General features: G+C 36.3%; 1 protein-coding gene across 13 annotated transcripts in view; it reads right to left on the reverse strand.

Annotated features, from left to right (window-relative positions):
• HACE1 (HECT domain and ankyrin repeat containing E3 ubiquitin protein ligase 1) overlaps positions 1-27065 on the reverse strand; it is a 135888-nt gene that overhangs the window by 50192 nt on the left and 58631 nt on the right. For all 13 annotated transcript variants that reach the window (XR_009212443.1, XM_058435435.1, XM_032155868.2 and 10 more), the window contains 7 exons: positions 22537-22633; positions 22263-22364; positions 21193-21299; positions 15088-15238; positions 8561-8895; positions 7988-8056; positions 7656-7743 (listed from right to left, as the gene is read on the reverse strand). Coding sequence is in view for 12 of the 13 variants with exons in the window: in XM_058435435.1 (XP_058291418.1) it covers positions 7656-7743; positions 7988-8056; positions 8561-8895; positions 15088-15238; positions 21193-21299; positions 22263-22364; positions 22537-22633 (949 nt within the window). In the remaining variant the exon portion in view is untranslated. The remainder of the gene's footprint in view (positions 1-7655; positions 7744-7987; positions 8057-8560; positions 8896-15087; positions 15239-21192; positions 21300-22262; positions 22365-22536; positions 22634-27065) is intronic.

A 27065-nucleotide genomic window follows, 5' to 3' on the forward strand; every position in this document is an offset into this window, starting at 1 on the left:
CATTAGACAGATCAACGAGACAGAAAGTTAACAAGGATATCCAGGAATTGAACTCAGCTCTACATAAAGTGGACCTAATAGACATCTACAGAACTCTCCACCCCAAGTCAACAGAATATACATTTTTTTCAGCACCACACCACACCTATTCCAAAATTGACCACATAGTTGGAAGTAAAGCTCTCCTCAGCAAATGTAAAAGAACAGAAATTATAACAAACTGTCTCTCAGACCACAGTGCAATCAAACTAGAACTCAGGATTAAGAAACTCACTCAAAACCGCTCAACTACATGGAAACTGAACAACCTGCTCCTGAATGACTATTGGGTACATAAGGAAATGAAGGCAGAAATAAAGATGTTCTTTGAAACCAACGAGAACAAAGACGCAACATACCAGAATCTCTGGGACACATTCAAAGCAGTCTGTAGAGGGAAATTTATAGCACTAAATGCCCACAAGAGAAAGCAGGAAAGATCCAAAATTGACACCCTAACATCACAATTAAAAGAAGTAGAAAAGCAAGAGCAAACACATTCAAAAGCTAGCAGAAGGCTAGAAATAACTAAAATCAGAGCAGAACTGAAGGAAATAGAGACACAAAAAACCCTTCAAAAAATTAATGAATCCAGGAGCTGGTTTTTTGAAAAGATCAACAAAATTGATGGACCGCTAGCAAGACTAATAAAGAAGAAAAGAGAGAAGAATCAAATAGATGCAATAAAAAACGAAAAAGGGGATATCACCACCGATCCCACAGAAATACAATCTACCATCAGAGAATACTACAAACACCTCTATGCAAATAAACTAGAAAATCTAGAAGAAATGGATAAATTCCTCAACAAATACACCCTCCCAAGACTAAACCAGGAAGAAGTTGAATCTCTGAATAGACCAATAACAGGTTCTGAAATTGTGGCAATAATCAATAGCTTACCAACCAAAAAGAGTCCAGGACCTGATGGATTCACAGCTGAATTCTACCAGAGGTACAAGGAGGAACTGGTACCATTCCTTCTGAAACTATTCCAATCAATAGAAAAAGAGGGAATCCTCCCTAACATATTTTATGAAGCCAGCATCATCCTGATACCAAAACCTGGCAGAGACATAACCAAAAAAGAGAATTTCAGACCAATATCCTTGATGAACATTGATGCAAAAATCCTCAATAAGATACTGGCAAACCGAATCCAGCAGCACATCAAAAAGCTTATCCACCATGATCAAGTGGGCTTCATCCCTGGGATGCAAGGCTGGTTCAACATATGCAAATCAATAAATGTAATCCAGCATATAAACAGAACCAAAGACAAAAACCACATGATTATCTCAATAGATGCAGAAAAGGCCTTTGACAAAATTCAACAACCCTTCACGCTAAAAACTCTCAATAAATTAGGTATTGATGGGATGTATCTCAAAATAATAAGAGCTATCTATGACAAACCCACAGCCAATATCATACTGAATGGGCAAAAACTGGAAGCATTCCCTCTGAAAACTGGCACAAGACAGGGATGCCCTCTCTCACCGCTCCTTTTCAACATAGTGCTGGAAGTTCTGGCCAGAGCAATCAGGCAGGAGAAGGAAATAAAGGGTATTCAATTAGGAAAAGAGGAAGTCAAATTGTCCCTGTTTGCAGATGACATGATTGTATATCTAGAAAACCCCATTGTCTCAGCCCGAAATCTCCTTCAGCTGATTAGCAACTTCAGCAAAGTCTCAGGATACAAAATTAATGTACAAAAATCACAAGCATTCTTGTACACCAATAACAGACAAACAGAGAGCCAAATCATGAGTGAACTCCCATTCACAATTGCTTCAAAGAGAATAAAATACCTAGGAATCCAACTTACAAGGGATGTGAAGGACCTCTTCAAGGAGAACTACAAACCACTGCTCAATGAAATAAAAGATACAAACAAATGGAAGAACATTCCATGCTCATGGGTTGGAAGACTCAATATCGTGAAAATGGCCATACTGCCCAAGGTAATTTATAGATTCAATGCCATCCCCATCAAGCTACCAATGACTTTCTTCACAGAATTGGAAAAAACTACTTTAAAGTTCATATGGAACCAAAAAAGAGCCCGCATCGCCAAGTCAATCCTAAGCCAAAAGAACAAAGCTGGAGGCATCACGCTACCTGACTTTAAACTATACTACAAGGCTACAGTAACCAAAACAGCATGGTACTGGTACCACAACAGAGACACAGATCAATGGAACAGAACAGAGCCCTCAGAAATGATGCCGCATAGCTACAACTATCTGATCTTTGACAAACCTGACAAAAACAAGAAATGGGGAAAGGATTCCCTATTTAATAAATGGTGTTGGGAAAACTGGCTAGCCATATGTAGAAAGCTGCAACTGGATCCCTTCCTTACACCTTATACAAAAATTAATTCAAGATGGATTAAAGACTTAAATGTTACACCTAAAACCATTAAAATCCTACAAGAAAACCTAGGCAATACCATTCAGGACATAGGCGTGGGCAAGGACTTCATGTCTAAAACACCAAAAGCAATGGCAACAAAAGCCAAAATCGACAAATGGGATCTCATTAAACTAAAGAGCTTCTGCACAGCAAAAGAAACTATCATCAGAGTGAACAGGCAACCTACAGAATGGGAGAAAATTTTTGCAACCTACTCATCTGACAAAGGGCTAATATCCAGAATCTACAATGAATTCAAACAAATTTACAAGAAAAAAACAAACAACCCCATCAAAAAGTGGGCAGAGGACATGAACAGACACTTCTCAAAAGAAGACATTTATGCAGCCAAAAAACACATGAAGACATGCTCATCATCACTGGCCATCAGAGAAATGCAAATCAAAACCACAGTGAGATACCATCTCACACCAGTCAGAATGGCCATCATTAAAAAATCAGGAAACAACAGGTGCTGGAGAGGATGTGGAGAAATAGGAACACTTCTACACTGTTGGTGGGACTGTAAACTAGTTCAACCATTGTGGAAGTCAGTGTGGCGATTCCTCAGGGATCTCGAACTAGAAATACCATTTGACCCAGCCATCCCATTACTGGGTATATACCCAAAGGACTATAAATCATGCTGCTATAAAGACACATGCACACGTATGTTTATTGCGGCACTATTCACAATAGCAAAGACTTGGAACCAACCCAAATGTCCAACAACGATAGACTGGATTAAGAAAATGTGGCACATATACACCATGGAATACTATGCAGCCATAAAAAATGATGAGTTCGTGTCCTTTGTAGGGACATGGATGAAACTGGAAAACATCATTCTCAGTAAACTATCGCAAGGACAAAAAACCAAACACTGCATGTTCTCACTCATAGGTGGGAATTGAACAATGAGAATTCATGGACACAGGAAGGGGAACATCACACTCCGGGGACTGTTGTGGGGTGGGGGGAGGGGGGAGGGACAGCATTAGGAGATACACCTAATGCTAAATGACGAGTTAATGGGTGCAGGAAATCAACATGGCACATGGATACATATGTAACAAACCTGCACATTGTGCACATGTACCCTAAAACCCTAAAGTATAATAAAAAAAAAAAAGCATTTATACTAATGCTCTAATACTCAATACCTAGAATGCTCAATAAATAAATATTATTGTCATTCACAGCAATGTTAAAATTATTGTCAATAACTATTTAAAAGAAAACTTACTGTCCACTATAAGATATTAAACTATATCATTTATCTATGAAATGTGAACCAAGAAATAAAAACAAATGGAACCTTTTCAAGTAATTCAAGTGGAACATTAAAAGGTACAAACTGCTACCTTCAAAAGCTAATACAATAACTATAAGATCAAACACACACACACATATACAAACACCTACACAGCCAAATGGCACATTTTCATATGTAAACTTTCTAGAGTACCTGCATTTCCATAAATAATTCACAAAACAGGACTGATTATAGAGGCTCCTCTTAATTGCATTTGTACATCAATACAAAATGTTTCTCCCTTTAACTACTGGCCACCTGAAAACCACCAACAGAAGAAGAAGTCAATCCCTTAGCAGAGGTAGTTGTTCTTTTTAACTTTCTAGAGGAGGACAATCTCCAAGTTACAGAAAACTTCTAAGTACAGTAGAGTACAAAGTACTTTTTTGTCCTCTGATGTGAGAGCAAGTTGCCAATATAATGTCCAGTCCCCTATAAACCACTTAGGCATTTATTTCCTACAAACAAGGGAATTTTCCTCTATAACTAGATAACAACCATCAAAATCAGAAATTAACTCTGATAACATTACTACATCAGATCCCATTTCAAGTCTTGCCTATTTTCTAATAATGTCCTTTTATTGCAAAATGATTCATGAACTGCCTTTAATTGTCCTGTCCTGTCTCATTCACTCTGGTACATTTCTTCAATGTTTTCTTAATTTTCATAACCTTGATAGTTTTAAAGACTGCAGGTCAGTTAATTTTGTAGAATGTCCCTCAACTGTATTTAGTCTGATGATTCCTCATGATTAAATTTAAGGTGTGTATCCTTGGCAAGAATATATCACAGAAGTGATGCCATGTTGTCCTCAGAGCATCCTATCAGCTGGCACACTGCTATGTCTGCTTTGATCACTGCTAAGCTTCTCTACTGTAAGGCACCCTTTTTCTCTTTGTAATTATTCTGTCGGGAGATAATTTGAGACGGTGTAATCATCCTACCCTTCATCGGACTTTCCATTTATTCATTAACTTTTTTCAGTACAGACTCATAGGTTCCTATTTATGTTGCCATCATTATTTATTTTGATGCTCAAGTTCTTCCAAATTTGGTAGTGGGAGTCCATCCAAGCTGTCTTCCGAGTCATGTTAACATAACCCCACCAGTCTTTGAACACTTCCTTACTTTCTTACACAATAAGACGTTGCAGGCTTATTTTATACTTTCCCTGATCTAGCCCTGGAATTAGCCATTTCTCCAAGGAGCCCTGGTTCATTGAGAATGGTACTGAGAGAGCAAGAGCTAGGTGCCAGGTTTGCTACATGTATCTATGTAGATTTAAAACTAAATTCAAACTGGTAACTCCAATTCAGCACAAGGTTCCTTCTAATTTCCTCCATTTTGTAACTCCTTTCTCCAACAACGAGAGTTAGACTCTCATACTTGCTTATTTGATCAACCTGCAACCGCACTCCCTTGGTATGTAACCAATCTCCAATGACTGACACGGCCCCTGCACCCCACTGAGGCTCCATCAGACAGCACTGATCAGCTGCAACCACCGCCAACATGGACACCCTCCTTATGCCACTCTAACTCACATGACTCACACTGGGACCCTCTTCTACACGGACACCCTTCTTAATCACATCCAAACTCCAAAACCCCACACTAGGCCACCACTACACATGTAGACACCCTCCTCACCCTAGTCAGGCCATAAACACCTCCCTCTCTGGGTCAACAAAGTGGATACCTAATACAGATGCTTTTTGACTAAATTGTCCAGGAAGGGAAGAAGGAATAGAAAGTAAAAAGCAGAGACACTATTAGGTTGGTGCAAAAGTAATTGCGGTTTTTGCTATTTTTAATTAATTTGACAATTTTAATTTGGCAATTAAAAGTAACTGCCAAAAACCGCAATTACTTTTGCACCAACCTATATTAAAAACAGCAGACTATCTCTCAAAAACTAAACTCTTCTTTCACCTATTATCTCATTTGCCCCAGAACAGTATCATATAGTGTAAGTTAAGAAATTGAACTTGGCCAGGCGTGGTGGCTCATGCCCATAATCCCAATACTTTGGGAGGCTAAGGCAAGAGGATCACTTGAGCTCAGGAGTTCAAGGCCAGCCTGGGCAGCATGGCAAAATCCCGTCTCTACAAAAAACATAAAAATTAGCCAGGTGTGGTGGTATACACCTGTAGTCCCAGCTACTTGAAAGATTGAGCTGGGAGGATCACTTCAGCCCAGGAGGCAGACGTTGCAGTGAGCTGAGATTAACTATACTCCAGCCTGAGTGACAGGTAAAACCCTGTGTCAAAAAAAAAAAAAAAAAAGAAAGAAAGAAATTGAACTTGAGAACCAGACAGACTTTTAAGTTCTTGTTCTCCCATTTAGTAGCAGAATGACTTAAACAAGTTACTTAACTACTTCAGCTTAGAAAAAAAGAGTAGCCATCTTACACAATGGTTAAGAAAATAAAATAATTCATGGAAGCAGATACATAGTACCTGACCTAAAATCAGTAAATGTAAGTCATTATTACTGCCTTCTCTTTCACATTATCATTATTAAACAGATGTCAAAAGATCCCACTATATACTTACGTATAATTTTATAAAAATTAGTTCATAGCTTAACTTCTGAAAGGACAAGTGTCCCTATTAGGACATTAAAAACCACTTATAATATTTATTATGACTACTAACCAAACCATTGCCTACAGTCTGTCCTACATATCTGGCAAATTATTTTCTAAAACTTTGCCAGAATTATGCCATTCTCCTAAAGCAAGGGTATCAGTGGCTCCTAACAGCCTAGCAAACAAAGAAAATTCTTCAATCTGGAAATCAAGGCTCATCATTGGATGACCTCAATCTACCTTTCCAGAACTCTATCTTGCTCCTATCTACACAAAATTTCTGCTGCAATACTGCAGTTTTACATACTTTTCGGTCTACATGCTCCAGCCCACATGCTGGCTAGAAAGTTCTCCCTCCTTGTTTACTCCCATCAAAATGTTGCATATTTTTTCAAGCTTTCTCAAGGTAACTTAAAATCTGCCTCCTCTGAAATTTTCCCCTGACTACAGACGCCAGAGCCAGCTCTTCCTAAACTTCTAACTTCCTCCCTTAAACTCCTAAAGATCCAGGTTACATTGTAGTTACTATTTTATACATATGTTTATTATCTCCCCAGCCAGAGTGAATTAGAATCCTCTTACAGAAAGGAAGTAGGTTTTCTGTCTCCAAAACAACTACCGTTTATTGAGCATATATCACAGTCATTCTTGACAATTTATTCTGGACAATAGTTCTATGAGGCTGCTGTCATTATCTCCATTTTGTAGATGAAGAAACCAAGGGCTCAAGGATGTTAGGAAATGTGCCCAAAGTTCACATAGCTGGTAAGGAGCAAAACAAGCTTTCCTCCAGCTAGCTTCACGTAACATGAGATATATGGAATGAACAGGTACACATCTGGTAGGGGAAAGGTGGTCAGGTCAAATAAGTTTGGAGGATTAACAAAGCTAAATCACTATTTTTACTAAAGGGCTTCTCAAAGTCTTTTAACATGCTGCCAATGTGATTTATAAATTTCCAAAGGGCGTATGTTATGTAATTTCCCAAATGTATTTGGGGGCTAAAATCCTTTTCAAAAGGACAATCAGCCTTATAGAACTAAAGAGTTTCATTAAGCTCCTTTCAGGAAATGTGGCAATGTGTTCTGTTGTTTTTGTACAGACCTCTGTACATAGTAGGCACTCAATACATATTTCTTGAAGAAAACTTACTCCTCATATTAAAGTAACATGCAATCATTCCTCTTACAACAGAATGTCTGAAGTGTAATAATTATTCCACTAAACAATATTAGAATTTTAGAAATTAATTTCATTCGATAGAATAAAAAAATGAAGAAAAATTTCTACCTGTGCTTTTATGATATGCATGAATCTTGACATCAACTCAGGACATTCAAGGAGAAAGTGAAAGTGGTCAAATATAATTTTGGGATTTCTAAAAGAAAAATATTTTGTTTAAATGGACAGGAAGAATGAGTAGCATTAAGTGAAATGCAAATTCAGATACACTGACACTGAAACAGAAGAAAAACACATAGTAATCCACATCTATTAAAGTTTCATTTGTGATTGAGCATATTTTGAATAGTATGAGAAATAGTATTTTTTCTGTTTAGATGAAACTGTAAGTAAAGAGAGGAAAGGCTAGCAGGGTAGTCCACAAACCCCAGAAAGCTTACCTATTAACAAAGCATTTTAAAACTTCATCATGTTTGCAGACAAATTCAATGAAACGAGGTGAAGTCATTCTGTGGGGGGTAAATATCAATCAGAATACACAGGCAAAAGACTGTGATATAATATGGCAAACTTGATAAATATATATTGAACTGGACTGGCTTCTAAACCAAAACAAAAGCATTTGGTGTTGGATCTTCTTTGTAAGTTTAGGAAACTGAAGTATGCCTAGCCAATTTGTAAAATGATTCTAACTTCTCATCAGCAGACAATACCAACAAGTGACTTTTTAAAAATCTTGAAATTTGGCGCATTTCTGCTCTACACATTTCAAATACATAATTAAGAGATCTTATACAAGGTGACATTCACCATTCTACAAAGTAATAATATATATTGCTTATTTAAAATTTAAATATTCCCTACTAGATCTAGATTAGTATGAGTATCTTAAAACAAGGAGAAAATAAAACTTTAAATCAACAAATTATTATTTGCTGTTTTTGAAATTACATAAAGATCACTGCTTTTCATCATATATCAGAGAAAAAAAAAATAAGCCAAAACTTTCTTACCCTGGAGGCATCTGACAAGAACAGCACATGTAAAAAGCTTGAATGACAGCACTTAGCCGGTTAGCTGTCATAGAAATAACATCCTGACAATCTGCACTGGCTTCCTGTCTCCCTGCAAGAGCATCTGGTTTAGATTCCCTCGTGCCAGTGGACAGATTTTCATAGCTCCCAGGTCCTGGAGGTTCAAATGGAGAAATGGAAGCAGCATCTTGATCTTGGCCTTTTTGTTTCAGTAAAATAGAAGTGATCTCTGTTGAGTCTCTTTTGTTTTTCATCAATTCTGTGGCTATTAAAACTAGCCATTCATCTAATGAGTGCCAAAGCAATTCCAGAGGCTGACAGAGAAACAAAAGTGTTTTTTAAACATCATTCTTAAACTACAGGATTAAAAAAAAAAAAAACCACCCAACTAGACAAATATTATAAAAGAGAAAATTTACTCTAATCATTTCTATCTTCCCAAGTTAATGTGATAGTAATGCCTAAAGGTAAGTAACAAAATTATACAAATGCTACATAAATGACAATTTCTTCATTTATGGCAATAATTTAATTTGTATGTATGTATTCCTTGGAATAAAAAGGAAAAACTAAATCTAACAAAAAATTCACAAGCAATCTTTCTTCTTTTAATTTTCAAATGTTTAGTTTTAAAAGCACACATTACTATTATATATAATCACTGTTAACATTTACTGTATTAATATGATCAATGTCAACCACTTTCAATTAAACAAATAAGACTTTTTCAATTAAAAAATGAGAATCCCTAAGTATATATAATCACTCTTATCATTTTCTATATTAATATGATCAATGTCAACAGCTTTCAATTAAACAAATGTCTTTTTTCAATTAAAAAATGAGAATCCCTAAAGAACCTAATGAACAGCTTTTTTACTGTGCTCCTTTCATTACATATAATTCCTAGAATTTGGATAATTTTTGACAAGAAATTATAAAATGTGGCTTATTTATGTATATACATATACTTACAGACACAATCCATTTCTAATAATTAGTGTTTTTTTAAAACAAGAAATACAATTACCAAACTTCTATTAAAATACTGACTAGCAGGCCGGGAATGGTGGCTCACGCCTGTAATCCCAGCACTTTGGGAGCCTGAGGTGGGCAGATCACTTGAGGTCAGGAATTCGAGATCTGCCTGGCTAACATGGTGAAATCCCATCTCTACTAAAAATACAAAAAATTAGCCAGACATGGTGGCACACACCTATAATTCCAGCTACTCGAGAGGCTGAGGCAGGAGGATCACTTGAACCCAGGAGGCAGAGGTTGCAGTGAGCTGAGATCACACCACTGCACTCCAGCCTGGGTGACAGGGCGAGACTCCATCTCAAAAAAAAAAAAAAAAAAAAAAAAAAAATACTGAGTAGCAAATTCTTAATTCCAAGTAAAGATTAACAGCTTTCTATTAAAAAAAAAAAGATGAGAGAATAAACTATTTCCTATTATTATTCTAGCTGGGTACAGGGGCATGCACTTGTAGTCCCAGTTACTGAGGAGGTTGAAGTGGGAAGATTGCTTGAGTCTTGGAAGTCAAGGCTACAGTGAGCTGTGATCACGTCACTGTACTCCAGCCTGGGTGAAAGAGTGAAATACTGTCTCCAAAAAAAAAAAAAAAAAAAAAAAAAACCTGTTAGGATATTTTTAATCCCAAATAAAGATTAATAGTTTATAAGTGGTACAGTGGTTAAACAATCCCTTCATCCTACACTATTTTAAATATTCTTAATGAGAATGATTAGCTATCCTTCTGCAAATAAATATAAAAGTTAATCTCACTTTTTGAATCTGACATGATTACAGAATGCTACAAACTAGACCATGTGCTACAGAAAGACTCACCTTTAAAATATTTCAAGGAAAGAAATAATCTTTCTTTTAAAGACTGCTATGGAAGGAGATTATACAACCATATTTGGAACCTTAGAAAATGTTTGAATAACCTATTCTGCCAGGAAATTCTTCCCAATTATTATCTAACAAATACCTTCACTGCCATTTTCAGCCTTTCTTCAGATTTCTGTAACATTCTCTTTTTGAAAATATTTTACTTACTGAATTTGCAAATAATTAAATCACCTCAGGCCTTCATTTACACGTTCAACCAAAAAGCAGAAAAACACAACAAAACCAACAAAACCACCACGACTACAATCAACAAAAACCTAGTTCACTCACTCAACCAGTACTATGCACTAGGGAGGCCAGTAAGTACAATGTTTCCTTTTTTAAGAGAAATTATACCCTCCTTTGAAGTTAAAGTAAGTATCCCTCTCACCCATAATGAGGGCTCTTCCATACTCACAACGGTTGACAGATTTGGAGTCCCTGAACTGCTTAAAGAAGGGCAAGAAGCACCCAGCTGCCATAAATACTGACAGATACCTTCACTGAAAATTCTAATCATGATCCAAGTTGAAACTATAGTTTCTCTTTATGAGCAAAACACTGAACCTGCTGTAGAAGATGAAAAGAACTTATGTCAGCAAAACTATTTAGCTTTATATCAGAAAACGAACTTCTGAAATGGAAAGAACAGGTGGTGATATAAAACTGCTTGAAACAAAATGAAAAAAGAATAATTGGCCTCTAAATGAGAAAAGATAAAACCTAGAAAATCAACACACTGAAAGGAGGTAAGGCCTAAGGCAAGAAATGACACAGGCTGATCATGCAGATGAGCACTGAGTCTAAACCAACAGCAATCCTATTTTCAAATACTGACAATGTGTAAAAAATGAAAGACAAATTTTCAGTGGTGCAGAAATAACACCAAAGAAAAAAATGGATATGTGTAAAAATGACAACAAAAATATCGAAAAGCCAGAGTTTTTAATAAAGGAACACAGCAAATAATTAGAAGAATGAGAAAAAAAATAAGTTATAAGCCACATTGGACCTTTCTTCACTTTTCTCTCTTTTCTTACCTTTTATTTCTTCAATCATACATACACTAAAACTAAATCCCAACCTTGAGGTGAGTTTACCTAGTAAGTTTTCTCTTTGAAGATCTATTCAGAAAATTCATTCTTATGAAAATAACTTTAATTTCTAACTATGGTAGCAGCCACCAACAAAAAGGATTCAAATAAATTTTAAAATTAAAAATAAACCATTGCATACTGTATCTATGATACTTTCTATATTCATAAATAATAAAATACATTAAATAAGAAACACCATAAATACCAATTGTTACTGAACAATGAGTTAATTACTACTGAAAATATTAGCAGTTTTCTTGGTACCATGAAAATACTGCTTCATTCATTATTGAGTGATCCTTACCGAAGAATTATATTCCACATATAGTAACAATGATATGACAATCATACATGATTTATAAGCATTTTAAGTCATATTTCAAAATATAAAATCTCAAGCTTACTGAACGATTTTTTAAAATTTCAATAAGTGCTGAAATGAGGAATGAATTTGGCAGAAAAGTATTATTAACTTAATGTTCATTCATAGTACCTTGATATCTTGTTAGTCTGACTATTCTTAACCTAATAATGTCAAATGCCACAACCCACAAGATAAGATCTTGAAGTTACAAGTTTCACAATCTTTCTTGGTTACCAAAATTTCCAAATTGTAAGTCTATGAAACCATTAATAGTCACAGCTTACTATTCACAAAAAAAGAACACAGCAAGACTCAGGAAGCCTAAATTGTCTTCCCCATGTTCACTGTGCTTCAAAAATAAAAATGATCTTCTCCTTCAAATGCTCCAAAGTTCCCAAGGCACTAGATAAACATCTCTTAATGCTTTAAGAATGGCTACGTGTTAAGACTAACTTAAAGAACTTCTAAAATAAATCAGAAAACTAATAACAGGATGTTGAACAATTTCACCTACTAAAAACACATGGCCTATAAACCCACTCATTCTTAATGGAAAACCCATTAGTTAACTTGAACAATAAAGTAGCATTAAAGTACCTTGTTAATGAAATGGAAATTAGGGATCAATTGCTACCTCAGACAAAATGTGGTAAGAATTAAAATGGTATTTCCAGTCTAACATCACAGCAACTCAGTAACTAGCAAAGATTTTTACAACTTGAAATCACCCCACAATGAACAGGAGATCTGATTCACATGGATGACCATGTACAGTTTCTATTTTTATCCTTGTAAATGGAAGGGCAGATCATTTTGCCAATCCCCAAAGATTCCACGTTTCATTCATAAAACTGGATGTTTTAAAAGAGACTAATAAATTCTTTAACAGTTAATACTTATTAATGTGTTTAAAAACTAGCTGAGTTTTACAATTAGTGTTTTACCAAAATGGAAGTTCAAAATTTAAGAGAAAATGAGTGATGAGAAGAAATAGTAGCTGTCAATGCTGTAGAAAGTAGTACCTTAAAAAAATGAAACAAAGATACTAACAAAATTCTTGAAATAAGAAAGTATTTATGTATTATATATATCATGGATACATGACAAAACATAAAGTCTGGGTTCTATTTTTTAAACATAAGCTAAAAAGGAAAAACAGAGATATCCTTTTCTACTCTATTATGTCTGTATTGACTGTGTAGATAGAAAACTAACATTTAAATCAATATTTCAATCATTTAAATCACCTATAGAGAAGCTACTTAACACATATTTTCTGATGTTAGCTAATAGGTAGCAGATTGAAATTTTAACCAAAGAAATCAGACAAAATTAAATATAATCTAACTCAATTTGAATAATATTGACCACATCTATACCTGATTTGATTTTATATTCATCATTACAGATGAGTAGAAAGTATGAGTCAAAGTCAAATCATGGGTAGATTCCATCACTAACAAAGTGAGCCACGCCAGAACACATTAAAAACAACTTTGTGTGATATGAATGTTTGAAGCAGTAAAGCTTGCTTAGAACAGCCCTGACAAAAAGAGCAGGTCAATAATGTATATCAAAATTTTACAAAGACAGTAAGTCGTCACTCCTAACTAGAGCTCGAGGAAGTGGTACATGAAAAGCCACAGGAATTACAAGAATGCATAATTTCATTCTTCCAGGAGGTGGCACAATAAGAAAAAAAAAAAGAAAACAAAAATACACACTCAACATGCACACACACACATACATATATGGCTAAAAACTTTCCTTCCTAGACTGATTTTTTTAAAGAGAGTAAAACAGATGGACATTTATACATAACCTTTCTAAAAGACTACCATATCTATTCTAAGTATTAATCTACTAGTGTCAAAGTTCTTGCAAACTTTATTTTTACCTTTTTGCAAAAATTTTCCATGTAAGAAAAGAATCACTTAGTATAGAACACTAGTTTAGCTTTGAATTTTACAGACAGCAAAGCTGTCAATCCTAACTAGTTTTCAAGGAAGTGGCACATAAAAGCATTTATATCACTTTTTGGATAAATAACCTATATTTTATACTCAAACGATTGTTTAAAGAAATGTAAGTTGGCTGGGTGCGGTGGCTCACGCCTGTAATCCCAGCACTTTGGGAGGCAGAGGCAGACAGACTGCTTGAGCCCAGGAGTTCGAGACTAGCCTGGGCAACATGGCAAAACCCCATCTCTACCAAAAAATACAAAAATTAGCCAGGTATGGTGGCATGCACCTCTAGTCCCAGCTACTGGGGAGGTTGAGGTGGGAGCATCACCTGAGCCCAGGGAGGTCGAGGCTGCAGTCAACCATGATTGTGCCACTGCACTCCAGCCTAGGCAACAGAGTGAGGCTCCATTTCAAAAAATAAATACATGAATAAATAAAAAACACGAAGTTATTAAATTACACATTTTTCTAAAATCTGTTACTTTAAAATGCCACCCAAAAAAACAGTAACAACAGCAATGATAGTCATATTCATTTTGTTTACTTCATAAAATTATAATTTAACATGAGTAGCAACACTCCCTTGGTTTTTACATGAATCTTCCAAGGACTTCATCCATATGTGCTTAGAAAGGCAGCTGAAGCAATATAAAATATTTTAAGAAAATATCTCAGCAACTCTTCCTTGCAGTTATCTCAGGAATTAACTGTTAGTAAACCCAGTAAATGAAAGTACCTTACTTTGAAAACACATACAGACACACACCTAACACACATATCATATTAAAATATAAATAAAAACTGTGCATTTTCTTTCCTTACTAATAAGAAATACATTTCTTTCAAAAGCATGCTGGCTTTTACCAGCATGTAATATGCATGGCTGCATATTACATTAAAAACCTATAACTTAATAAAATTAATTTTAAACACTAAATATCTCTACCCTTAGAATAAAACACCAATGGAATAAAAAATTTTATTTGTAAGAAAAATACAGAAAGCTCACCAACTTGCTATTGATTAGACAGAGTTGAGAGGAGAAAGGTGTCCCTAATTTTAAGTGATATGGGTATAAACCAAACTTACAACCAGTTCATGAGCTTTCTGATTAATGAATGCATGCTTTGTCAAATTCATCTCTTTTATGTCTATCTTCCTAACAATGCCATATACTTTTCTCACCTTGAACACCTGGCTTCTTGGAGTTTTATTCCCATTGTAGCCCATATCAATTCCATTACTGGGGGAGGATGGACCAATTCGAAAGACGTGACAAAACATTCTCACAATCCTTAAAAGGCTCTTCATTTGAGCATCATAATTGCTAGAGAGGCTGAAAATAAAAATTAAAATATGAGATTAGATGGAGTAAAACAAATTACATCTTAAAATACTTATTTTAAAACATTTTCATCCCACTGACCATCTGTTTCATATTATAATGTAACTGGAGTAAAATTCCTTTCCTATCATGATAGCAGATAGAACAGTTTAACAGGAAGTTACATTATTTAACTTGCATATAAATGAATTACTATTTCTTAAGCACCCAGAATATAACCAATGATCAAAGCATAAAACATGAAGAAAAACACTCCTTTAGAATAGTTGGTTTCTTGTGGCAACAACTTCAAAGCAACCCCTAAACTTTTACTTTCAGAAGTATATTTGTAAATTAAATTTATACTTTAGAAGTCTGATTGTATTTCACAGAGAAGCAATGGTATAAATCATCATATTCTTAGGCCAACCCACAACTGTTTTAACGAAGAAGCTAAACTGAACGCTCTGCCACAATATCCATAATCCCATATCCCCTTCCCACCCCAGAATAATAACCAATTATTCACATATAGAACATTCACAAATTGAAAAATTTTAAAGTTGCTATCTGCATTAGATTTGTTCTCTACATAATGGGCTGCCTTACGACTATACACAAATATAGGAAATATTTGCCTACCATGAAAAAAGAAAAGACTAAAATTCAATTAACACTAAATCATATTAAATTAACATAAACTCACTTTTACTGATCAGAAAGCCCTTCAGAATCCCACAGTACCTTGGTATTGGTCAACATCATGAATACCAATCATTACCTTTCCACAGAAAAACTGTACGAGTTAGGCTAAATTTGTATTGAATCTAATAATATATCTTTAAACACAATATTTTTGTTGGTTGATGGTGGTTTTATTTTGAAATCTCTAACATCAGTTATCTTATATCACAAATGTTGGAGCAAAGCAAAGAGTTGCATGAACTTCTGCGCAGAACAGCAGGATTTATCTTTGTATGTTGGAGGCCGAAAGGGTGAAGGTTGTGATCAACTCAGTATACCACTGGAGGCCATATGAGTAAACAGCAAACTGTTCTCATGAATGCAGGATGCTGGCAAACTGACAAACTGCGTCTGCCACCCAGAAGGAATGCCGAGGGCAGTCACGACCCAGGCATAAGTATTTCTTGTGATTAGGTACATCTGAAGCCTGTTAGCAACAATATGAACCTGTGATCAATCAAGCAGCTGATCAATCATTTGCTCCTCTTCCCTGCTCTTTCTACCCAATAAATACCAAGGGCTGTAGAAGCTCAAAGTTGTTGCTGCCTTTGCTCACTAGAAGCACGGAGCTCTCTTCTTCCCCTGGCCGCTTCCTGTAAAACAGTTGCTTTTGGCCCGGCGCGGTGGCTCAAGCCTGTAATCCCAGCACTTTGGGAGGCTGAGGCAGGCAGATCACGAGGTCGGCAGATTGAGACCATCCTGGCTAACACGGTGAAACCCCATCTCTACTAAAAGTACAAAAAATTAGCTGGGCTGGGTGGCGGGCACCTGTAGGCCCAGCTACTCAGGAGGCTGAGGCAGGAGAATAGCGTGATCCCAGGAGGCGGAGCTTGCAGTGAGCTGAGACTGCACCACTGCACTCCAGCCTGGGTGACCGAGTAAGACTCCTCTCAAAAAAAAAAAAAAAAAAAAAAATATATATATATATATATAGTTTCTTTTGTCTTAAGTTTTCATTTCTGTGTTCATCCTACTTTGTTCAGTCTCATAATGACAGTTTCAAGTACTAACAGTAGTAACTGTCATAGTGACGGTCTCAAATAGTAACCGTGGCAGTAAGCCACATTTGTATAAATTTGATTATCAAAAGCTTACTCTCTCTTCCCTTATATATATTTTACCCAGTTCATTGAAATCTTCCTTTATGATATTTGTAGGTTTTCTTCAATATTTAAAAAAAAATAGTATTAGTAAGATGGTAATGACAAACGTCGACTTTCAAGTATTTGTTTGATAAGTACCAAATTAGAGGGCATTTTCAACCCTGGTGACATGAACCAAAATTTCTTGACATTTTCACTTTAATAGTCATGTTATTTTCTCATTGTAAGACTCATTAAATTGTTTTAAAAGTCAATAAAAATTAACTTTCAGCTACGAGTGTTCGTAAAACATCAATAGCTATTGCTGTCAATACAGCTAGAGCACATTAGCACAGCCTTTTTTGCTCAGTAATTTTGAATCAAATGTGTATAGAGTGATTTAGTTTGCACTGATTTTTACATATTTGTCTTTATGAAATAGTGATTCTAATTGTATATCATAAGATTGTTGACACTAAAAAAATAGAAATGTAGTTTGGTTGTAACCATCTCCTTCTTTCACTGTGTTCCAGCTCTTGGAAAAGTTAACTACAATGACTCTAAATTCTGTGAGAGAGATGTGAATTTGATTTTCTTCTGCAAAATTACCACATATGCGAATATTTGTTTTAAGTATCTTAGGGAATACATCATGGGTTATCTTACTTTAAGGTAAGAGGTATTTTCTGAAACCATGGAATCTGGTTATTATTAATTACAAATAGTCAAACAATTTTGTATTACTTCACTCAATTGAAACTTCTTCTAAGATGAATCACTGGTGTAAAAAATATCATTTTCTCACTTTCCTACCCATGAAGTATCTCTAAACTTCATATACCCTTTTCCAGTTGATCATAAAATGGTCATTTGTTCCAAAGCTACCATGCCTCGAAATAAAAGTTTAAAAATTAATTTCCGGCCAGGCGAGGTGGCTCACGCCTGTAATTCCAGCACTTTGGGAGGCCAAGGCAGGCGGATTACAAGATCAGGAGATCGAGACCATCCTGGCTAACACAGTGAAACCCCGTCTCTACTAAAAACACAAAAAATTAGCCGGGCGTAGTGGCGGGCGCATGTAGTCCCAGCTACTTGGGAGGCTGAGGCAGGAGAATGGCGTGAACCCGGGAGGCGGGGCTCGCAGTAAGCCGAGATCGCGCTACTGCACTCCAGCCTGGGCGACAGAGCAAGACTCCATCACAAAAAAAAAAAAAAAAATTAATTTCCTAACTCAAACCCCTATCATTGTAAAATCCTCGCCTTTGGTTTATATGGGTATATTCTTATTCAGTGTCTTACTTAGCATATGGCTATGATTTCTCTATTCATTTCCACATTGTTAACTACCTTTACTTTGAATCATAAATATACAGAAAGGACAATAAAATTTCATTTCAATATAAACATAACATTATGTGCAAACGCCTTGGTAAATGTTTATTATCTTTAGCAAATATTCCTGAAATCAGTTAGATAATAGGCTACCAATTTTTCCAAAAGTGTGCTGGATAATACCTTAGTTGTCACTAATTAACATATATTTGAATCAGTTATTTTCTTAATGAAAATTTCTATTAAAACAAGGGTCAACATTACTTCACATAATGGGTTAAGAAACATAAAATGATTCACAAATAAACACAAATGAAATACTCTACAAAAATACCATTAATCAGCAGGGGGAAACAATTTGTATTTGAAATCATCTTAAGAATTACCTTTTTAACAGTACAATAAATTCTAACTAATAACCAGTACTCACTACCAATCCCAACAATGAGATATTTACAGGCCAAAAATGGCCATAAAAATAAGATTCTATAAAGCATTTGGAAGGTAGCACTGTAAGTGGTGAGAGAGCACAGTTTAGCAGAGTAATTTTTTAAAAACTGCTATTGTTTTGGTCATGGGTTCCTTTTCCCTACCCTGTTTCTCCTGTCCCACTAACCACCCCTGTCATTTTTAGAAGCTAGATTAGAACCTAGAATCTGCTATTTACTACTGAGGATATAAATCCAGGTTTATTTATTAGCTTGGCAAATCATTTAACTTCAATTTTTTTACACGTAAAATGGAGATAACATCTAAATTGCAAAGTTACTGTAAGGTATAAATGTAGGAAAACAGGCTAAATGGCTTTATGGGGTACTTAAAATTATAACCATCATCACCTCTACTACATACTGGACCCCCTGCTTTGCATTTTACAGAATTATCTTATTTCACTCTCACAACTCAAAGATATTACCAGTTTCCAACAAAATGGAATAAAATCCAACAAAATCCTGATTAGACTGTAATTTCAACATAGAGATCTTGTCTGTTTTATTCATGATCACCTCACAGATGGCCTAATGGATGGTAGGCCCTCAAAAATATGTATTTGGCTAGGCGCACTGGCTCACGCCTGTAATCCCAGCACTTTGGTAGGCCGAGATGAGTGGATTGCCAGAGCTCAGGAGTTCAAGACCAGCCTAGGCAACATGGCAAAACCCCATCTCTACTAAAAATACAAAAAATTAGCCAGGCGTGGTGGTGCATGCCTGTAATCCCAGCTACTTGGGAGGCTAAGGCAGGAGAATTGCTTGAACCTGGGAGGCGGAGGTTGCAGTGAGCCAAGATTGTGCTGCCTGGGCAACAGAGCGAGACTCTGTCTCAAAAAAAATAATTATATGTGTGTGTGTGTGTGTGTGTGTGTATACACATATATACATATATACACATATATACACACACATATATACACATATATATACGCACATACATACACACATATATGTATACATACATATATACACGCACACATATACACACATATATACACATATACACACACACATACATATATATGTGTGTGTGCATATATATATGTGCATATATATTCGATGGATGGGTAGATATTGAAGGTTAACTCTAAAAAGTTAGTTGCTAAGGTCACACAGTAAATGATGATGTCTGGATGTAAGCCTGAGTCTGGCTGACTCCAAGCCCATGCTTTTAATTAGTACATCTGAATCTTACAAGGATTCCATGAAATACATGGATTACTGGGAATTAGTAAGAGCATTACGGAAAGCTGGAATTCAATGACTGTTACAGACAGAGTCTATGAGTAGTCTCAAAGGTAGAAATAGAATAATTTTTAAAATGAACAAATGGTATATTGAGTAGAATTGCTGAAGAAAGACTAAATGGTTAAAAGAACGTAAGAAGGTGATCTTGGAATCATGAAGCATAAGGAACCTAGCAAAGGGCCTTTTAAGTAAACAGTACAGAACGTGATTCTGCTCTGAAATACATGAAATGTCCCAAAGAAGACTGAAACAAATGGATAGAATAATAAATTTAATAATATAGCTGATTTAAAGAAGTAGCATGGTATTGGGTGGAAAAAATTTCAGTTGCAACTACAGAGATGGGAGAAGATCAGGACCTGTCAATCTACTAAGAGTGGAAGTAATTAGTAAAACGAACAATATGAAGGGGGAAGCATCCAAATTAGAAGGGGGTCAAATTTGCAGGCTAAGAAATAATAAGACAATAATCATTTCTCAGTGGCTGCTTATTCCTAATTGGGGTAGCCAGCCACATAGAAAGAAGTGTAGCTACAGGAAAACACTTTATATATAAATTCAAGTAATAAAAGGCATTAACTCCACTAACTTAGTGATGATAAAACCACAGGATCTTTTAGAAATAATAAAGAACTTAACTGACGGGGACAGTTCAGAGAAAAAAACTTTATAAGGAGTCATGAAAGTACACTGAAAGGTTAAACAGTCGCTTGTACCTAATTTTATTAATTAGTGGTCAAGATTCCTGAACTTTCTCAATTCTTCTTCATGTACATTTACTTATATGTCTAGGTAAGTAATCATTTCACAAAATTATAGACACATATGCCCAAATTCACTGAAGTATGCTCTATTTTTAGTCTCTTTATAGTCTCTTTAGAGAGACTAAAATCTCTTTAGCAATAGTTGATTACCCTGGTCCTTTCAAACAAAACAAACCAGAAGTCAGCAAATTTTTATAACATTGTTATCACTGACAAAAGGCATCCCGCAGAATAAACTACTCAGGAGGTGAAGCCAACAGACACTGCTACCTATTGATTTCCTCTTATTGCGAAACACTTACCTAAGCAGTTTATGACCATTTGTTGTAGCAACTTCAGCAAGGCTTGTTAGAATCTTTAGGTACTGGCTTTCACTTTGCTGAGACAAATGCTCCAGAACTTGCCGTAACTAAATTTTTCACAAATAAAAAAATGTGATTACATAGTAATCCATTAAATCTTACCAAACAATTAAGTACCTATTATGTATCTTAAAGCCAATTAGTCTAAATCAAGTCCTTTATTTTGTCTTGCATAAGTTTAAAAGCTAATATAGAGATATGATGATACATAATAAAATCTTTGTTGAAAATCACCCAGTACAAAACAATAGTAAATATAGATAGAATTTAAAAATCACCAAGTATAGTTTTGGAAATTTAATTCTAAACCTCTAAAATAAAAGAGAAATTTAAACTCTGCAATTTTTCTAAGACTAAAATTATCACAAACACATAGCTGAGTAAACTAGTGATTACCAATCATAATGATATTCCTCCACAGAGTCTTTTCCTCTTGCCATGGGAATATTATTGTTATTACTATTTTTTTTTTTTTAAAGACAGAGCATCACTGTATCGCCCAGGCTAGAGTGTAGTGGGCAGTGACATGATCTCGGCTCACTGCAGGCTCAACCTCCTGGGCTCAATCCCTCCTCCCAGCTCAGCCTCCCAAGCAGCTCAGACTACAGATGCATGCCACTACACTTAGCTAATTTTTGTAATTTTCTTTTTAAGAGACTGGGTCTTTGTTGCCCAAGCTAGTCTCAAACTCCTGGACTCAAGCAATCCACCCACCTCGGCCTCCCAAAGTGCTGGAATTACAGGCGTGAGATACCGCGCCCAGCCTATTCTAGTTATCTTAAGGAGAGACCAAAGACCTAGAGGGCAGAAGATTTATATGGCCAAATATTAGCAAAAACCATATTAATTATTATCTAATTCACACTTATCCTATAATGCAGATAAGCTAATTATTAAGATATTTGTGACAATAAGCAAAATTACTAAGCTAAGCACATTTGTAAAATGTCATATATGCTGAGCAGGAATAAAGCTTCTTCATTTACAAGCTACTATCACAAATACATTACCATGTTTTCTCGGAGGTCTTCATTCTGTGTCATTTGAATAATAGTCTGAAAAAGCCTCGGGTGATATTGAATTAATACTTCACAAGTCTCTCCATATCCACCCTAAAAACAAGACTTAAAATTATCCAGGTTTAAAAACAGTCCCTTTTAAAGTTCATATTCTTCACACAATAAAAATCTTTGCACCTACCCCTTCATTGAAAAAATAATAATTTTTACCATTCTAGTTTCTATTATAAAGATAAGGGGCTCAGAATATAAATGAAAAACACACCTGTACACATAAATCCAGAGGAGTTACTCCATTTTTATCTGGCAGATATTTGGCTCCTCGTAATAGTAGGATCTGTGCTGTATCTCTCTGACCATGACTGTGTGGAAATAGAAACAAGTTAAAAATACAATCTTTTTAAAGTCTTTATGAATTATGGATAGTTAATATGAGTCAATGGAAGAGTATCACTTTTAAAAATTAAGAGGATGTGAAATACATCTTCATAATCACAAAAACTTTTCTCAATGTTAAGCCACGCTTTCACTACGTAGACCAGAACATGACCTATTAAATTTTAGAATTGAATTTGTGTCACATTTCCTAAAATAAGTCATAATATTTTGGGGATAAGTAACTACTACTCAGGCTTCTGCTTTATTTTTTTCTTACATTCACTTCCTAATCCCTCTCTCCACCTTAACTTGACCATTTGCAACTTTAGCCTGACCTTCTTCCTACCACACACATTCAAGTCTCTAGGCGTCTTAATCCAAAAGAACCTCAAGAGTCAAAACAAGAGTACATTTTATGGCACACTTGTAAAACTTTGAAAAAAAAAATTAAAAGGAAGGAAGGAGAAAAGTAAAACCAATGTAAGAGAATCTGGGGAAAAAGGGAACATGAAGCGGGGTTATTAGCCAAAAATACTATCTAGCTTTCTATCTTCATTTTATCAACCCACTCAGTTTGGCTTCTGCAGATAGGTATTCATTCTGCCCTAGAATGAACTCTCCTATCCATATGCCTCATTCCCTGATTGCTCTCTTTCTTGTAGAAGTAGAATTGTGTAACTATCACTCCAGGGAAATTAATGTTAATGGCTGATTCTTAAGATATGCCCAGGGCCAGGCATGGTGGCTCAAACCTGTAATCCCAGCACTTTGGAAGGCCGGGGTAGGTGGATCACCTGAGGTCAGGAGTTCCAGACCAGCCTGGCCAACATGGTGAAATCCTGTCTCTATTAAAAATACAAAATTAGCTGGGCGTGGTAGCAGGCGCCTGTAATCCCAGCTACTTGGGAGGCTAAGGCAGGAGAATCACTTGAACCCGGGAGGCAGAAGTTGCAGTGAGCCAAGAATGCCCCACTGCACTCCAGCCTGGGAGAGAAACCCTGTCTCAAAAAAAAAAAAAAAAAAGAAAAGAAAGAAATGCCCAAATAAATTGTACAGTTTGGAAGAGCATGAATCCAAAAAGAACTCTGTAGATGAGAAAAGCAAGTAATCAAAGCACAGGGGAAACTAGAACTCAGGCACCTGGGCTTCTAGACCAATACCCTTTCCACAACTACATTACCTAAAGAGGCATGTCATTTCACAAAGAAAAACATTACACAGATTTATCAGAAACTTAAAAAACAAAACACTATTCATTCTCTTTCACAAAATGGCACTGTATGAAGAATAATTTAAAACCAATTGGAATTAAAGTTTTTAAAAAAAAAAACTTAATAGTATCCTACTACGAATCTAGTGCCAGAAAACCCTGCAAGAGTTATTATAGGTCTATCACTCTCTTGATACTTTATTATTATACTGATTATCTTCCTTAATACCAATAAGCCATAACTTAAGAATACTATCTAATTTATTCTAGAAAAATCAGAAAAGTAAATTAGCAATCCCTTTGAAAGCAACAATGATCAGCTTTACCGGCATCAAGCAAGAAGTCCTCATCAAGCATCACTTGTCATTAAGCTCAAAGTGTTGGTCAAGATGTTATAAACAATAGCTAACAGTGGTTAACGTTTCATTTACACTGTTCCATTCTTTAACATGCCTAAAAATAGAGGCCAAGTGAAAAGCAACTAACTTGAGCTTAATTTATTTAGGGATATAGTGATACTTTTGCTAGTAGCCAAGGTTCTGAGGAATCCATCTTATAAAACTGCTGAGTTCAATTTTAATGATATCTCTTTTACAGTTCTTTAATATCCGTGTGTCCAATTTTTTCCAATTAAATTGTAAACTTCTTGACAGTAGGCTTGTTCCATAGCACCAACCATGGCAGTTGTCTTATAACATGTACTCAATACATTTAATGAATTGTATTATAGGCTTTAACTTCAGACACCATTCATTTGACAAATAAGTATTAAAGACAACGCTGCACTATAGAAAATAACAAGAGACCTGAAACACAATTTATTTCGGATATACTAGGTAACAAGCATTATGCTGAATCCTCTGTGCAAAGTCTGACTTAATGCTGACACTGTTATAAGCATCGTTAAATTAAGCAAACAGGAGGCCACTAGCCTGAGACTGTCACTATACTTTTGAGTTCCTCTGTAACAAACTTCAACGTAACTTGGGAGTATATATTTTGCAACAAAGAGCAGTTTCAACGAATCAGACAGCCAATTCTTCACACCATGACCAAATTAGGCAAATACACGCATAAGGGTAGCCAGTCAGGTGATTTCTCTACTTTGCTTCCATATTCAGCCTACAAAAGCTCATTACTTACAAATTGCTGGGAAGAGCTCTCTCCCCCTTTTGATTCTGAGTGCTGCCTGATTCATGAATCGTTTTTCATTTAAATAAACTTTAAATTTATTTTTTCTAAAATTTTTATTTTAACAGTATTCACCCAATTTTTCAGATGAGAAAACCATAGCTCTAGAGTATAATGGAGTTGCTCATGATGAGGAGTTACATGGCAGACCAGAATTTGAATCTGCATCAGTCTGACTCCAAAATCCTTCAATGATATCATGCTGCTCTAGCAAGATAAACAGAGATTGCCCTTTATGTTTTATGACCTTTAAAAGTAAACAATTTAGTCTCAAGACTCCCATTCCAAGATGGCCGAATATGAACAGCTCCAGTCTGCAGCTCCTACCATGATCAACACAGAAGACGGGTGATTTCTGCATTTCCAAAGGAGGTACCTGGTCGATCTCATTGGGACTGGTTGGACAGTAGGTGCAGCCCATGGAGGGTGAGCCGAAGTAGGGTGGGGCGTCGCCTCACTTGGGAAGCTCAAGGGGTCAGGGGATTTCCCTTCCTAGCCAAGGGAAGCCGTGACAGACTACCTGGAAAAACGGGACACTCCTGCCAAAATACTGCGCTTTTCCCAAGGTCTTAGTAAACAACACACCAGGAGATTCCATCCCGTGCCTGGCTCGGCAGGTCCCGTGCCCACAGAGCCTTGCTCACTGCTAGTGCAGCAGTCTGAGATCATCCTGCCAGGCTGCATGCAGCCTGGTGGGGGTAGGGGCGTCTGCCATTACTGGGGCTTGAGTAGGTAAACAAAGCGACCGGGAAGCTCGAACTAGGTGGAGCCCACCGCAGCTCAGTAAGGCCTACTGCCTCCATAGACTCCACTTCTGTGGGCAGGGCATAGCTGAAAAAAAGGCAGCAGACAACTTCTGCAGACTTAAATGTCCCTGTCTGACAGCTCAGAAGAGAGCAGTGGTTCTCCCAGCACAGCCTTTGAGCTCTGAGAACAGACAGACTGCCTCCTCAAGTGGGTCCCTGACCCCTGTGTAGCCTAACTGGGAGACACCTCCTAGTAGGGGCCGACAGACACCTCATACAGGCAGGTGCCCCTCTGGGACGAAGCTTCCAGAGGAAGGAAAAGGCAGCAATATTTGCTGTTCTGCAGCCTCTGCTGGTGATACCCAGGCAAACAGGGTCTGGAATGAACCTCCAGGAAACTCTAACAGACCTGCAGCTGAGGGACCTGACTGTCAGAAGGAAAACTAAGAACGGAGTAGCATCAACATCAACAAAAAGGACATCCACACCAAAACTTAACCTGTAGGTAACCAACATCAAAGACCAAAGGTAGACAAAATCACAAAGATGGGGAGAAACCAGACCAGAAAAGCTGAAAATTCTAAAAATCAGAGCACCTCTTCTCCTTCAACGGATCACAGCTCCTTGCCAGCAAGAGAACAAAGTTGGATGGAGAATGACTTTGACGAGTTCACAGAAGTAGGCTTCAGAAGGCTGGTAATAGCAACTTCTCTGAGCTAAAGGAGGATGTTCTAACCCATCACAAGGAAGCTAAAAACCTTGAAAAAAGGTTAGACAAATGGCTAACTGGAATAAACAGTGTAGAGAAGACCTTAAATGACCTGATGGAGCTGAAAACCATGGCTAGAGAACTTCGTAATGCATGCACAAGCTTCAATAGCCAATTCAATCAAGTGGAAGAAAGGATATCAGTGATTGAAGATCAAATTAATGAAATAAAGTGAAAAGACAAGATTAGAGAAAAAAAGAGTAAAAAGAAACGAACAAAGCCTCCAAGAAATACAGGACTATGTGAAAAGATCAAATCTATGTCTGATTGGTGTACCTGAAAGTGACAGGGAGAACGGAACCAAGTTGGAAAACACTCTTTAGGATATTATCCAGGAGAACTTCCCCAACCTAGCAAGGCAGGCCAACATTCAAATTCAGGAAGTACAGAGAACACCACAAAGATGCTCCTCAAGAAGAGCAACCCCAAGACACATAATTGTCAGATTTATCAAGGTTGAAATGAAGGAAAAAATATTAAGGGCAGTCAGAGAGAAAGGT

The sequence above is a fragment of the Hylobates moloch genome, unplaced genomic scaffold (assembly GCF_009828535.3).
Source record: "Hylobates moloch isolate HMO894 unplaced genomic scaffold, HMol_V3 SCAFFOLD_2, whole genome shotgun sequence".
Lineage (NCBI taxonomy): Eukaryota > Metazoa > Chordata > Mammalia > Primates > Hylobatidae > Hylobates > Hylobates moloch.